At 43.1% G+C, this 16,710-nt stretch overlaps 1 protein-coding gene across 1 annotated transcript in view; it reads left to right on the top strand.

Moving 5' to 3' along the window:
* Positions 1–566: 566 nt before the first annotated feature.
* The window catches only part of LOC142244659 (platelet glycoprotein VI-like), a 48,785-nt gene continuing 32,641 nt past the window's right edge, over positions 567–16,710 (top strand). Inside the window, exons 1-3 of the mRNA XM_075316942.1 lie at positions 567–593; positions 11,545–11,586; positions 11,710–11,754. Of these exons, the coding sequence (XP_075173057.1) occupies positions 584–593; positions 11,545–11,586; positions 11,710–11,754 (97 nt within the window). The 5' untranslated portion in view covers positions 567–583. The remainder of the gene's footprint in view (positions 594–11,544; positions 11,587–11,709; positions 11,755–16,710) is intronic.

Raw genomic sequence — 16,710 nt, 5'->3', positions numbered from 1 at the left:
AGCTGCACAGCTCTAATCACCAGAAAGCAGCCTTCCTGTTAGAGCTGCTGCTCTGTCGGCTGTAACAGGAACTACATCATAATAGCGACAGGAGTCATTCCATGACCTGCACTACCATGGCAACCATTGGTTCCCCATGATTGCATCATAGGGCCTCCAATTTAAATTGCGCTGTCACATTTTTCTCCATCCACGCCTGTTAGCCGCATGTCTGTTTAAATTAGAAGACATGTGTAGGGATCGCTGCCAGCTCACTGCAGCAGTTTAACCCTTTGTCAGATATAAATTTTCTATTCAAATATTTAATATATTATTAACATAACCTTTTATTAAATTTTGCTAATATTCACCCATAAACAAACAAAATCATATTGATATAATTAGGTATTAATATACATATCGGAGCTGATATAATAATCAGACATATAGATATACACTTAAATCCCCAGAAGTTGATATCACTGCTACCATTAACCCCCAATCATACCTAAATTGTCCAACAACCCAATCCCCTTTAAACCTCCATTGGCTTCACACAGTAGTTCAATAAAGAGATATTGATAGAAAAAAGAAGGGGAAAGAAATGAATGAAGGTAAGAGACGATTAGGTTAGTGAGAACATCTGGTATAAAAGACCTTATTGTACAAATATATACTTTTTTGGACAAAAGTTATAAGGCAAAAAATAATTTAACCTCTTTGAACTGTCTCAATATACATAGATGTAATACCCAATTAATGATAATTAATTACAGTGATTACCCGTTCATGATTTAGGACATACTGTTACGTCCTCTGTTGTGAAGGGGTTAAAGCAAAGTCAAAAGTGTATATACATTTCATTAGTATTTCGTACCATTGCCCTTAAACTGTATGACTTGGCTAATGACACATTCTTACCAGCTTCCACCAGCATCTTCACAATGTCATTTGCTTTTGTTCTTGGGTTGATATGCACGTCTGACCAAAGCACGTTCATCTCTGGTACACAGAACCCATCTTCTTTCTGAATGGTATGATGGCTGGACATTCCCATCTTGTTTGTACTTGCATATAATTGTTTGTACAGATGAATGAGGCACCTTCAGCTATCAGGAAATATAACCTAAGGATGAACTAGGCTTGTGCAAGACCACAATTCTCTTCCTGAGATCTTGGCTTATTTCTTTTGACTTTCACATAATGCTACACAAAGAAGCAGTGTGTTGCATCCCCAGGTGTGTCTCTAATTAACTCAGATGTTGCCAATCAACCTATCAGAAACTTCCAAAAACATGACATATGTGCTGTCCCATATTGTTTAAAGGCATAGTACTCTAAGGGGTACTTTGCACGCTGCGACATCGCTAGCCGATGCTAGCGATGCTGATCGCGATAGTACTCGCCCCCGTCGCACATGCAATATCTTGTGATAGCTGCTGTAGCAAACATTATCGCTACGGCAGCTTCACACGCACTTACCTGCCCTGCGACGTCGCTCTGGCCAGCAACCCGCCTCCTTCCTAAGAGGGCAGGTCGTGCGGTGTCACAGCGACGTCACACGGCAGGCGGCCAATAGAAGCGGAGGGGCGGAGATGAGCGGGACGTAAACATCCCGCCCACCTCCTTCCTTACGCATTCGCGGTGGAGGCAGGTAAGGAGATGTTCCTCACTCCTGCGGCTTCACACACAGCGATGTGTGCTGCCGCAGGATTGAGGAACAACATCGTATCTCCTATTGGTGTGACAATATGAAAATGTCTGATGCTACACAGATCGCCAATTTTCAACGCTTTTGCGATCGTTTATCGGCACATCTAGGCTTTACATGTTGCAACATCGTTACCAGCGCCAGATGTGCATCACTTTCGATTTGACCCCTGACGATATCGCAGTAGCGATGTCGCAACGTGCAAAGTACCCCTTAGAGTTTGTAGACGTTTGACTTTACAGAAAGTAATAAAAATGCCTTAAAACATTCTGTCTCTCTATCATTATTCTGGCATTTGAAAAAAATATAAATAACTAGCTGTAGTACCCAGACGTTGCCCAGGATAGTAGCTGTGTCTCTGTCTCTCTTTGAGTTTCTGTCTGTCTCTGTCTGTCTGTATCAGTTTCTCTGTCGGTCTCTGTATCAGTTTCTCTGTCTTTCTCTCTCTATCTCTGTGTCTCTCTATCTCTATGTTTCTCTCTTTCTCTGTGTCTGTCTGTGTCTGTCTGTTTCTCTCTATCTGTCTGTCAGTCTCTTTTCCTGTCTGTCTCGTTCCAGGTCTGTCTCTTTCCCTGTATGTCTCTTTCCCCATCTCTTTCCCCGTCTTTCTTTCCCCGTCTGTCTCTTTCCCCATCTGTCTCTTTCCCTGTCTGTCTCTTTCCCCGTCTGTCTCTTTCCCCGTCTGTCTCTTTCCACATCTGTCTCGTTCCCCGTCTGTCTCGTTCCCCGTCTGTCTCGTTCCAGGTCTGTCTCGTTCCAGGTCTGTCTCATTCCAGGTCTGTCTCTTCCCCCGTCTGTCTCTTTCCAGGTCTGTCTCTTTCCAGGTCTGTCTCTTTCCAAGTCTGTCTCGTTCCAGGTCTGTCTCTTTCCATATCTGTCTCTTTTCCCATCTGTCTCTTTCCCCGTCTGTCTCTTTACCTGTCTGTCTCTGTCTCTTTCCCTGTCTCTTTATTTCTTTCTGTTTCTTTCCCTGTCTAGTTACTTGTCTCTGTCTCTTTCCTTGTCTCTGTCTCTTTCCCTGTCTCTTTCCTTGTCTCTGTCTCTTTACCTGTCTCTTTCCCTGTCTGGCTGTCTCTTTCCCTGTCTGCCTGTGTCTTTCCCTGTCTGTCTGCGCCTGTCTCTCTGTCTGTCTCTTTCTTTGTCTCTGTCTCTTTCCCTGTCTGGCTCTTTCCCTGTCTGTCTCTCTCTCTCTGTCTTTCTGTCTGTCTCTTTTCCTGTCTGGCTGTCTCTTTCCCTGTCTGTCTATGTCTCTCTGTCTGTCTCTTTCCCTGTCTGCCTGTGTATTTCCCTGTCTGTCTGTCTACCTCTGTCTGTCTCTATGACTGTCTGTCTCTGTCTGTCTCTTTCTGTCTCTATCTATCCATCTCCCCACCGACATCATATTACCTTACACATAAGCTTCTTATACTAACAATTAATTTTATTCCTATAGCAACCACTCACAGCTCCTATTAATAACCTAATAGCTCGCAACTCCATTGACTTTAATGGAGGCAGGATTTTTGGAGAGTATCTGTAAAGCACAGGGTTAAATTTTCCCACCCAAACATAGTTTATAACATTCCCTGAGTCACATAGAGTGTCTGTGCAAAATTTCGTGATTGTAAATGCAACGGTGCGGATTCCTTTAGCGGACATACATACACACATACATACATACACACATACACTCAGCTTTATATATTAGATTTTGGTAATCCTAATTGACCTAAAACGGTAAAGGTCCATTCTGATTTCTTGTCAGATAGTGAGAAAAACATGTTTATGTGTCTTTTTAGATAATGTATGTAAACTTCCGGTTTCAACTGTACATCATTGACTGTGTGCCTAGATGGATAGATAGATAGATAGATAGATAGATAGATAGATACAGTACCGACCAAAAGTTTAGCATTTTTTTTACAGCGTCATTACTTCTGGTTGTTGTGATGACAATTTCCTGGTGATGTATTGAAAGTGTATGTAAACTTCTGGTTTTAATTGTACCTACGATAGAAATTATAGATATCTCCATTTTTTGTAGTGGGGAAAACTTGCAAAATTGTCAGTGTATCAAACTTATTTTTCTCACGGTAGATATGTAGATAGATTTTATGGTTATTAACTAAATAAATAAATAATTAATTGAAAAAAGGACAAGGCACCCCCATTTTTTAATAACCAGGAAAGGTAAAGCAGACAGCTGAGAGCCAATATTATCAGACTGGGAAGGCTCATGGTTATTGGGTCCTTCCCAGGCTACACAAAAAAACAGCCTGCAACTATCCCAATCCTGGTGCTTCACCTTGGCTTTTCCCAATTGCCCTGATGCATTGGCAGTCGGATGTTGATGTCAGTTGATGTCAGCTGTGCAGTGTCAGCTGGCATCAAGCCCTGGTTTTACCAATGGAGTGGCATCTCTCAGACATCTCCATTACCAAACCAGTAATCCAAAAATAACATTCACGTGAAAAAATAATTGATTTCAGCAAACACTCCCCGAAACTTTCCCTCATTTACCATTTAATTAAGAAATACAAAACAATACAGCTATGCCATAGTCCAGGGAATCCGACGTAGTCCACCGAATCCGTCTTAGTCCAAAAAAGGATATCTGAAAAAATGCACAAACATACAAACAGAGAGAAAGAAAACAAGACATTTATTTTTCTTCAGCACTTTACTCAAAAGAAGAAAATAATTCCCAGCTGATCAAATGTAGTCCAGGGATTCTGACGAACAAAGTTTATGGAGCTTCATTCTGACACTCCATAGACTTTGCTTACAAACAATTCTGGGTCACCCTATGCAGAGTGACAATCGGCAAATCTGAAGAACGGTGACATCAGTAATGTTACTGCTGTTCAGGTTACTCTAGGTCACGTAGCGCTACATGAGACCTGATGCCTGTCAAGAGCAGTGACATGATTAATGTTACCACTCATCAAAGTGACTGAGTGATCCAGAGTGACCTAGCAACCCTGAACAGCGGTCACGTTACTGATGTCATCGCTCATCAGAGGTGTCGGGTCTCAGGCAGTGCAGTGTGACTGTAATACTTATATATGTTCTGAGGATTTCGATAGCGTAGGGCAATGACAATCAGAGACGAGTTCCTGGTACAAGATGTTTTATAATATGTAACCACGGTAGATACACAACGGAAAACACAGCAGTACAAATACACAAAATACCTTTCCGAAACGGAGCGAAGGGAATTCCCGGGGCCACGCACCGGACTCCCCCAGGGAGACCACCAGAGCGAACCCCTATACAGGGACTGTCCGGCAATCACCCCGGAAGGCCTAAATGCGCCGCAGCCGGGACACAAGGGGCAAGCGGTAAAAGTCCAGGAGTGTCCGTACGGAATGATTGTCCAGAGTGGTTACGAACCAGAGAGAACCGGGCAGAGTGCTGACCGAAGATGGCAGACGGAATCCGGGCACAGCTTAGAGAAACCGGGTAAGGTCCAGAGTCGGTCGGTCGGTAGTCTTTAGGAGGATCCAAAGGCAATCAGGATTAGCAGCAGCAAAGCAGGAGCACACAGCAAGCAGTATACTCAGGCACTGGACTAGGCTTAGAGGCGGCCTTTTAAGCAGCTGGACAGGAAGTAGGGCAACAGAACAGTAAACTCCATGTTAACCGAGGGCAAGCTCATTCAAAAGAGAACTGGAAAACCTGGAAACCTGACATTACTCCCCCCCCCAGAGACGGCCTCAGGACGGATCAGGGCCTGGCTTGTCCGGGAAACGTCGATGAAACTGGGCAATCTTCCGGGGTGCCCGAATGCTACCCACCGGTTCCCAGGAATCGTCCTCGGGGGCGTACCCCTGCCAACGTACCAGATACTGGAGCCGACGACGATGGAGCCGGGAGTCAATAATGTCCTCAACCACGAACTGCTCCTCGCCGTCGACCATCACAGGCGGAGGAGGGGGCACAACACGACCATGAAACGTATTAGGGGAAACGGGTTTGAGGAGAGACACATGAAAGACCGGGTGTACCTTTAGATGGTGCGGTAACCGTAGCCGACAGGCCACAGGGCTCACGATCCCGGTGATCTTGAACGGACCGATGAATTTTTGACCCAGCTTCTGCGAAGGAACACCCAATCTCAGGTTTTTGGTGGATAACCATACAGAGTCCCCTACCTTGTACATGGGTGCCGGTTTCCGGTGAGTGTCTGCCGACCTCTTGTAACGCTCCTGGGCCATAGCCACAGTGTCCTTTAGAACCTCCAGATTTTGTCGTAGTTCTGTCAATCTGTCCTCCACCGCTGGCACCGAAACGGCAACCGGTGACCTAGGCAAAACAGTCGGATGGTAACCCAGGTTAGCGAAAAAGGGCGTTACCTTAGTGGAGCTGCTCTGAGTGTTGTTATATGAGAACTCCGCCAATGGAAGCATCTTCAACCAATCGTCTTGGAGATGGCTGACATAACATCGAAGGTATTGTTCCAGGGTTTGATTCGTCCGTTCGGTTTGCCCATTTGTCTGAGGATGGTATGCAGAAGACAAACAGACATCAATCTGGAGTGCCGTACAAAACCCCTTCCAGAATCTAGACGTGAACTGCACGCCCCGGTCAGAGATGATCTCGTCTGGTACCCCATGCAATCGGAATACGTTCTGGATAACCAAATCCACTGTCTCTGCGGCTGAGGGAAGACCGGTACACGGAATGAAGTGAGCCGCTTTAGTCAATCGATCCACCACCACTAAAATGGTATTGTGCCCGCCTGAGACTGGCAACTCCACAATGAAATCCATGGAGATAGACCCCCAAGGGCGAGATGGCACGGGTAACGGTTGGAGGAGTCCCGTAGGAGCCACACGAGGGACCTTGCACCGGGCACAAACCACACATGAGTGGACATAGTCCTTCACATCTTTTAAACAGGTAGGCCACCAGAAGAAACGGCTCAGAAATTCCTGCGTCTTCTGTACCCCCCTATGACCAGCCAACACGGAGTCATGGACCAACTTGAGAACCCGAAGTCTTACGGCCTCCGGGACATAAATGCGTCGCTCTCTCAACCACACACCATTCCGAAGAACAAGTGTTACATCATTCGGGGGGGCAGCAAGAAATACGTCACCATCATAGGCCAGCTTGATGTCCTTCCACAAGTCCTGGTCCTGGATTACTCCAACGAAATTGGCATCCGATAACACGGTCTGAGACGGGGTTCCAGGTACGGAGTCCACGGCGTGGATTCGGGACAAGGCATCGGCTTTCCCATTACGTGAACCTGGACGGTATGTAACGATAAAATTGAATTGGTTAAGAAATAGGCTCCAACGGGGTTGCCGTGGAGACAGGCACCTGGCAGACTTAAGAAATTCCAGATTACGATGATCTGTGAGTACTATCACTTGCTGCGCGGCTCCCTGTAAGTGGTGTCTCCATTCCTTGAAAGCGGAAATAATCGCCAATAATTCCTTGTCCGCAATGTCATAGTTCCTTTCTGCAGGGGACAACCGGCGGGAAAAGAAGGCACACGGATACAAGAGACTCTTGTCCCCGGTCCTTTGAGAAAGAATGGCCCCTAATGCATAGTCGGAAGCGTCGACCTCCACGATAAAGGGAAGTGCGGGATTCGGATGTACTAATATTGGCGCTGAGGTAAAACATACCTTGAGACGATGGAATGCTTCCTGGGCCTGGGCGGACCACACAAACTTCTGTCCTTTCTTGGTCAACAGAGTGATGGGACGAACAATCTCCGAAAAGTTACGGATAAAGCGTCGGTAAAAGTTGGCAAAACCGACAAAGCGTTGTACCTCTTTGATGTTTCCCGGTTCCGGCCAGTCTAGAATGGCTTGTATCTTGCTAGATTCCATGTTCAGTCCCTGAGGAGAGATGACATAACCTAAGAATTGTATTTGTGAGCAGTGGAACTCGCATTTCTCCAGTTTAATGTATAGGCGGTTTTCCCTCAGACGGGTAAGTACGGTCTTGACGTGCTCCTGGTGGTCCTGTAGAGAATCAGAAAAGATTAGGATATCGTCCAGATAGATCACCATGAATTGGTCCATGATATCCCTAAAAATATCGTTAACTAGATGTTGAAATGCCGCTTGAGCGTTACAAAGTCCAAAAGGCATCACTAGGTACTCAAAATGTCCGTACCGACATCGGAACGCGGTCTTCCACTCGTCTCCGGGACGTATACGAAGCAGATTATATGCCCCACGGAGGTCTAATTTGGTGAATATTTTTGCCTGTTGGACCCTCTCCAATAGCTCAGGAATCAACGGTAACGGATACCGGTTCCGGATGGTTATCTTATTCAGTTCCCGGTAGTCAATACAGGGTCTTAGAGTCCCCTCCTTCTTTTTCACGAAAAAGATGGGTGCCCCTGCGGGTGAGGTAGACGGACGAATAAATCCCTTGGCTAGGCTTTCATCAATATACTCTTTTAGTGCTTCTAGCTCAGGTGCCGCCAACGGGTAGACATGACCAAACGGAATCTCCGCCCCTGGGAGTAAGTCTATGGGGCAATCATACGGTCTATGCGGGGGAAGCTGATCGGCTTTTCTTTTGTCGCATATATCAGCGAAGTCACGGTAAACCGGGGGTAAAACAGGTACCTGTACAGTGCCCTCCGTATTTGGTGTTACTGGAACCAGAACGGCTGGACAAATGGTCGGACCACTCTGCGGTGGGAAGGATATTTCCTTAGTCTCCCAATCGATGACCGGATTTGTAGACCGTAGCCACGGAATACCTAAAATAATCGGAAAATGAGGAGAAGAAATTATCATGAAAACAAGGGTCCCCTGCTGACCTGGCTTCATCACGCATTCGAGCGGTACTGTTTCCCGATCCACTGGTCCAGAGATTAACGGAGATCCGTCTACCGTCTCCATGGTAACCGGTGAGGATCTTTGCTGAGTCCGGATACCGTGTTTCCTGGCAAAGGAAGAGTCCATGAAATTTCCCCCTGCCCCGGAGTCTATCATTGCAGAGGTAGGAATTAGCTGTCCCTCCCAACGGATCTGAATGGGGAGTAAGCAATGGGTATATTTCCCCTCTGAGTCCTTCGGTGAGGTAGACATTACAGTCAAGGGAAATACCGCATCCAAGTGTCCACTTGCCTCAGAGATATCGGACTCTGCATCCGTGTTGTCACACTCTGCCATGGCTGCCAATACCTTATTTGGGCGATTTGGACGTTTCGGGCAGTCGATCAAGAAATGGTCCGATTGACCGCAATAGAAACACAAACGCTCACGGAGCCGGTGTTCACGACGTTCGTTGGTCTCTCGTTTTTGCAAAGAGTCCACTTGCATAGGTACGTCCTCGGCCTCCCGTGGCGTCCTGAGAGCGGGTTCTCTGGAAGGAAACGCAATATTGTTTACACGGTTTACAGCTGCCCATTTTTCCTGTCTACGTTCCGTCAAACGAGTATCAATGCGCACACAGTGCTGGAGAAACAGTTCAAAATCCCCTGGAGATTCGGAACGGGCTAACTCGTCCTTGATGGTACTGGACAAACCTTTTCTGAAAACAGATAATAATGCATTGTTTCCCCAGTCGGTGTCTACCACTAACCTCTTGAACTCAGTGGCATATTCAACGACAGAACGCTTTCCCTGACGTAAGGAAAGGAGAGCCGATTCAGCGGTAGCACGGCGATTCGGATCATCAAACATTTGCGCCATTGCGGTCAGAAAGTCATCCAGGTGGTTCAAACGGATGTCCCGATTCTCTATCATGGGATTAGCCCAAGCCAGTGCTCGTGAGGTTAATAACATGATGATACATAACACCTTTGACCGATCAGAACGGTAATAATCAGAATGTACATCGAAAAACAGTATACATTGGTTAACAAATCCACGGAACTGACTACGATCACCATTGAAACAGAATGGGGGTAACCTAGGCATACCGGCAGCTGATACGGACGTAGTGGGGACGGCTTCCTGAGCCTCCACTCTGACTTGCAAATCCTGTATAGCCGGCCCCAGTACCTGGTGATCATGGCCCAGCTGTGCCTCCACATCTCTAAGTTTATTCTGCACCGCCTCCATCTCCTGCTGCAGGGAGTTAATCATGGAGAAGAGCTGATCTACTCGTGTCTCAGTCATTGCCCCAGCGAAATCCTCCTATGGCCTGAGTATAATGTAATACTTATATATGTTCTGAGGATTTCGATAGCGTAGGGCAATGACAATCAGAGACGAGTTCCTGGTACAAGATGTTTTATAATATGTAACCACGGTAGATACACAACGGAAAACACAGCAGTACAAATACACAAAATACCTTTCCGAAACGGAGCGAAGGGAATTCCCGGGGCCACGCACCGGACTCCCCCAGGGAGACCACCAGAGCGAACCCCTATACAGGGACTGTCCGGCAATCACCCCGGAAGGCCTAAATGCGCCGCAGCCGGGACACAAGGGGCAAGCGGTAAAAGTCCAGGAGTGTCCGTACGGAATGATTGTCCAGAGTGGTTACGAACCAGAGAGAACCGGGCAGAGTGCTGACCGAAGATGGCAGACGGAATCCGGGCACAGCTTAGAGAAACCGGGTAAGGTCCAGAGTCGGTCGGTCGGTAGTCTTTAGGAGGATCCAAAGGCAATCAGGATTAGCAGCAGCAAAGCAGGAGCACACAGCAAGCAGTATACTCAGGCACTGGACTAGGCGTAGAGGCGGCCTTTTAAGCAGCTGGACAGGAAGTAGGGCAACAGAACAGTAAACTCCATGTTAACCGAGGGCAAGCTCATTCAAAAGAGAACTGGAAAACCTGGAAACCTGACAGTGACCTAGAATTGCCTGTATGCAAAGTCTATGGTGTGTCAGAAAGATGTTACATAGACTTGTTCGTCGGAATCCATGGACTACGTCGGACCAACTTGTAATTTTTTTTCTTTTTAATAAATTGGTGAACAAGGGCGTCTTGTATTATTTCTCTGTGTTTGTCTGTGGGGGGGTTTTCTGATATGCTTTTTTTGGACTATGGAAGATTCTCTTGACTATGGCGGAGCTGCATGGGTTTTTTTTCTTTAATAAAAGTTTGAAATTTTAAAGTTTAATTTTTTTTGCGTGTGTTTTTTTTTGGGGTGGCATTATTGTGTTAGTAATGAGGGGTGCCTGATAGACAACTCTCCATTACTAACTCCTGGACTTGATGCCAGCTGAGACTACACAGATGACATAAACCTCGTAAGTCATTACCCCAATTGCCAACGCACCAGGGTAATCAGGACGAGCCAAGGTGAAGCACCAGAATTAAATGCACCACTTCTAGGGCAGCTGCAGGCTGATATTTTTATCATTTATCATCTATCGTTGCATAACCTTAATACCTAAAAAAATTAATTTAAATGTCATGCATTTTTTCCAGTATGTGTCACACTGATGTCACACACGCACACGGATGGCACACAGATAGCACACTAATGACACATGGATGACACCTACATACTCACAGATGGTCACTCGAATGGTCAAAATGGAAAGTGCCGCACTTGCAATTTTTTGCAGGAACGCGTGAAGGGGGCCTTAGGTGGATTTTGAAGCTTCAGGGCCCAAATGCCTTATCGAAAACACACTCCTCCACCTTATTTGTGTCTCATTTATTATTACAATCTTTTTATGAGAAGTATTTGGAACCTATTGCTTGGTTGCGACTGCTTCTCCTGCACCCTATAGCTACCCTCTTGGCAATTTTACATCCAAGTATGGTTAAAAATACAAAGGCAAACTGAAATTCTGGAATTTTAACAAAAGGGAACTCACACAACAGCAGTCTATATTTTTATTTTAGCTTGAATAAATGAAAAATCAGCTCATTATAAGTAGAATGTAATCTTCCTTTATAAGATCTATACCAAAATCTTCTTTTTTTTTTATTACAGGTTGCCATAGCAGAATGAATATACACATTGACATAATAATGAGTAAGTAAAGCCTACTAAAGTTTATGGTGATGGCAGGAGTTTATCTAATGGAATAGCAGATATACTACATATGGCACAGCTTGTATACAATCACAACAATGCTTTGTATGCTCTTTGTTTCAGCTGCACTTTGCATGGGGATCCTTATGACGAGCAGTGGTGCTGGACGTAAGTTCTTATAATATTTCCAATGATTATAATACTCGTAGGCGAGTTCACAGTCTTTGGTGACATTTACTGGACGGTTTAAGCTTCTTTAAACTACGTTTCCACAATGAGTATTTTGTGAGTTTTTAATTTTCTATATTTGCTGCACTTACCGGCTACATTAGGTTAATTGCGTTTTCTTATATGCGTTTTTATTGCATTTTTATCCCTGCGTTTTTTGTCTCATTTTGATGTCATGTTTTAAACCACATCTACAGCTTTTTTTTAACTTTTATTTTACTTTTTAAATTTCTCTGTTAGGGATCACGTATGTAAGTGTAGTGCATGTAGTTATATACTCACTGGTCGACATTTACGTCTGTTTTTAGCCTCACTTCGCCATAATGTAATGGATTTTCAAATCTGTTGCATTATTTAGGCATCTCTGAAAAGTCACTTTTCCAGTACAAGTCTATTCAGAAGCCTCATTTTTAATTCCCATAGGCTGGGATTGAAAAGATTTTAAAATTTGATCTGCGCTTCACACATCTGCATCAGCCTTGTGATTTGGCAGATCACAATTGCAGTCGTGTTGTACCACAATGTAACTGAGGACAGTGTCACACTTGCTTGTGACTCTCTGGACAGGAGTGTGCAGCTGCATAGAAATACAGTGTCCGGACAGTGGCTGGCCATGACGGGTGATGTGACTCGATTCTCGCGTGAGTCACTCGCAAATGATTGATTGCTCTCAGTGAAACAAAATCATAATCTTCTGGTTCTGATTCCTTTTAATGGCTAACTAAAATAAAATAAATGATGTAACAAAGCAAGCTTTCGAGACTTGTTAGGTCTCTTCATCAGGCATCATTATCGTGCCTGATGAAGAAACCTGAGAAGTCTGGAAAGCTTGCTTTGTAACATCATTTATTTTATTTTAGTTTGCCATGAAAAGGTATCTCAACTACAAAAATTATAATTTTGTTTCTCTCACTGAGAGCAATCAATTATTTTTCAACTGGCTAACACGGTACCCAAACCTTTTTTATTTTCACTCGCAAATGTGACACCGGCCTGAAAGCGAGTGTAGACGGCTACAGGTGAATATAAAACTACATGCATTACACTTACACACATGATCACTAACAAGGAGATAAAAAAAAAAATGGATACATCCCGGAATTTGGCTCTGACAAATCTTTATTCATATAGTCATTTGTGAATAACATTTGCTGAAATGCAGTAACAACACAAATAAGTTTTTTACCTGTGGATTTTCTGTATCTAATACAATTCTATGGGGAAAACTGCAAACAAAACTAAGCATACCCAAAAGAGAAATGAGCATGCTATAGATTTCAAAAATTTGCCTCAGGTCAGTTTTCACAGCATAATAAAAAAGCACAGTGGGCATGTAATTTCTAGAAACCCATCCACCTTGTTAGAACTGAAACAACCGATTAATGAACAAATAATGTAAAGGCTAACTCCAAATTCAAAAACTCTTACAAAATTATACAGAGTTGATAGCCAAAAATAATTAGAAAAATTAGATCTTCATTGAAACGATTTATAAAAACACAATAAAAGGGTATACGGGGATAAGAAAAAAAAACCATTCCTTTCTCATAGCTTCCTTTTAGTAGACACGTACATCAAGGGACTATATAATCATCAATAACATGGATGTTCAGAAACTGTCCACTAGGGGTCACCAGTATACAGAGTAAATGAAAAGGTATAAAGCAATGAACAACCACTAACCATGTAAGTATATGTGGGTTAGTGCAAAATAGTTCATATCTATCTAACCAAAAATACAAAAAGAAAAATTCCTTTTTTTTTTTAAATGAAAGAAATATAACTATTGCACAGCCCAGAATGCAAAAATATGGAAGAATATTGCACAAAAACGAGCACATAGGCAAATAATATACAAGCAAGAAACAATCACATAACCTTCCTAACAGTGCATATATAATAAAAAATATTATGTGTAATATATAGAAAAATGTATAATGGTCTCTATATTAGCCTCCAAACTCTATAATGGCCCCATATTAGCCTCGTTAAAAACTGTATAATGGCCCCACACTTTGAGGGCATTCAACATTAGTCCCTATAATGTATGAGGGTCTCTCCCACACTTTGAGGGCATTCAACAGTAGTCCCTATAATGTATGAGGGTCTCTCCCACACTTTTCAGGGCCCATTACAGTAGCCCCCACAATGTATGTTGGTCCCCAATTGTTTTTCTATGCCCCTGCAACCCACCACAAGTTTTAATTAAAATAAAAAACTTTATATACTCACCTAATCCACTTTGACGTCCTGTGTGTGCGCCTGTGTCTCAGCCATTGTATCTACTGTTGTACTATAGACTACAGACTTAAATGCCCTGCGGTCTACAGAACAGATAGTGGTAGTGCAGGGAGATGCTGTCCTGTAATTTGCATGAAAAGCAGCAAAAAAGTATCCTGTGAGCATAGCCTAAGACACTGTATTTTTGGTGCAGTGAATATATGCAGCATCAAAAACTCATCAAAAACTTATTGAGGGAACTTAACCTTAAAAAAACTAAATTAATATCTGTATAGAATGATATACACCTACCTTATCATTTATTTATTGCATGGAAATACAGTCATGGCCAAAAGCAATGGCAGCAGGCTGGTGTGAGTGCTTCTGCACGCACTGTGAGGCGGAGACTGCTTGAGCAAGGCCTGGTTTCAAGGAGGGCAGCAAAGAAGCCACTTCTCTCCAGAAAAAAAATCAGGGACCGACTGATATTCTGCAAAAGGTACAGGGAGTGGACTGCTGAGGACTGGGGTAAAGTCATTTTCTCAGATGAATCCCCTTTTCGATTGTTTGGGACATCTGGAAAACAGCTTATTAGGAGAAGAGGAGGTGAGCGCTACCACCAGTCTTGTCTCATGCCAACTGTTAAGCATCCTGAAACGATTCATGTGTGGGGTTGCTTCTCAGCCAAGGGAATCGACTCACTCACAGTCTTGCCTAAAAACACAGCCATGAATAAACAATGGTACCAGAATGTCCTCCAAGAGCAACTTCTCCCAACTGTCCAAGAGCAGTTTGGCGCCCAACAATGCCTTTTCCAGCATGATGGAGCACCTTGCCATAAAGCAAAGGTGATCACTAAATGGCTCATGGAACAAAACATAGAGATTTTGGGTCCATGGCCAGGAAACTCCCCAGATCTTAATCCCATTGAGAACTTGTGGGCAATCATCAAGAGACGGGTGGACAAACAAAAACCAACAAATTCTGGCAAAATGCAAGCATTGCTTATGCAAGAATGGACAGCTATCAGTCAGGATTTGATCCAGAAGTTGATTGAGAGCATGCCAGTGAGAATTGCAGAGGTCCTGAAGAAGAAGGGTCAACACTGCAAATATTGACTTGCTGCATTAACTCATTCTAACTGTCAATATAACCTTTTGATACTCATAATATGATTGCAATTATACTTCTGTATGTGATGTAAACATCAGACAAGCACAATTAAAAAACAGAGGGCAACAGATCATGTGAAAATATAATTTTGATGTCATTCTCAAAACTTTTGGCCATGACTGTACAGTTTAGGAAGTGAGTACATAGAGAAGTAGGTTCAGTATCAGTTACCATGACACTATTGTAGTACAAAACTTATTTGTGGAAAAACCACAAAACATAAAAAAAATCCTCTCACACACATTGTAGTAAAAAAATTGCTGTGGCATTTGAGACATTTCCATGACCCCAGACCGTGAAGCCCATATAAGTCAATGGGAACCCAAACTTCTGTGCTGTAAAATGGCCATAGTACGTGATAAGGGGCTGCACAAGGAACCAAAATGGGGCAATTGCCCTGCAAACAGATATGGAATGAAAATTTTTAAAAAATGATGTGGGGTATTTCTCATAACCAACGCAGATAAAGCAGAAAATTGCAGGCTGCAACCCCCAGCAGTCTGCTTCACCTTGGCTGGTTATCAAAAATAGATAGAATCCCAAGCTGATTTTAACATTATTTAAGTACATAAGAAAAAAAAACAGCCTGGGCTCTGCCTTTTTTTTTGATAACCAGCCAAGGTAAAGCAGACAACTGGGGGCTACTATTATGAGGCTGGGAGGGCACATGGTTATTTGTCCCTTCCCAGCCTAAAAATAGCAGCCCACATCAGCCCCAGAAGTGGCAAATCCATTAGATGTGCTGATTCTGGTGCTTGGAATTTCAGAAAGACCTTCCATGTAACAGCAATAGGGTCATTCCATGATAACTTACGTTACATTCTCAAGTCAAAAACTGAGTTAATAATGGCTGCAGACTGTTCTTTGAAGGCAGGCACAAAAATGAATGAATGTATATTGTACATTGAATTATTCTCAATAGATTTCAACACAGTTTGATTTTTCAAAAATACAAATTAAATACAAAATGCATTGTTATTACTTGGTAACTTACATTCCTTTTTGTGTAATGTAAGTTACCAAGTAATAACATTGTATTTTGTATTTAATTTGTATTGTTGAAAAATCAAACTGTGTTGAAATCTATTGAGAATAGTTCAATGTGCAATATACATTTACTCATTTTTGTGCCTGCCTTCAAAGAACAGTCTGCAGCCATTATTAACTTTATTTACTTATTATTTTGGCCTGTGGATGTAACGTAAGTTACCATGGAATGACCCAATAGGCAAATGCTACACGTGCAAGTCAAAACACCACCACTAAAACAAAGGAAAATATCATAAAATAAATATTTTATTAAATATTATTAAAAAATAGAAATAAAAATAATACAAATAGAAAATATTTCTCAAGTGAAATTACATTATCTAGGGTCAATATATTGGAAGATAGGGTTTCTCAAGAATTGCAACAACAGAAATTGATGATAAATAGAAGACCTCAACAGGAACTACATTATAAATAAACCCAAAAAATGTTTGTAACAGCAATCACATGAAA

The sequence above is a fragment of the Anomaloglossus baeobatrachus genome, chromosome 1 (assembly GCF_048569485.1).
Source record: "Anomaloglossus baeobatrachus isolate aAnoBae1 chromosome 1, aAnoBae1.hap1, whole genome shotgun sequence".
Classification (NCBI taxonomy): domain Eukaryota; kingdom Metazoa; phylum Chordata; class Amphibia; order Anura; family Aromobatidae; genus Anomaloglossus; species Anomaloglossus baeobatrachus.
Note: the sequence above shows the minus strand (reverse complement) of the source record. Positions and strands in the feature narration are given on the sequence as shown.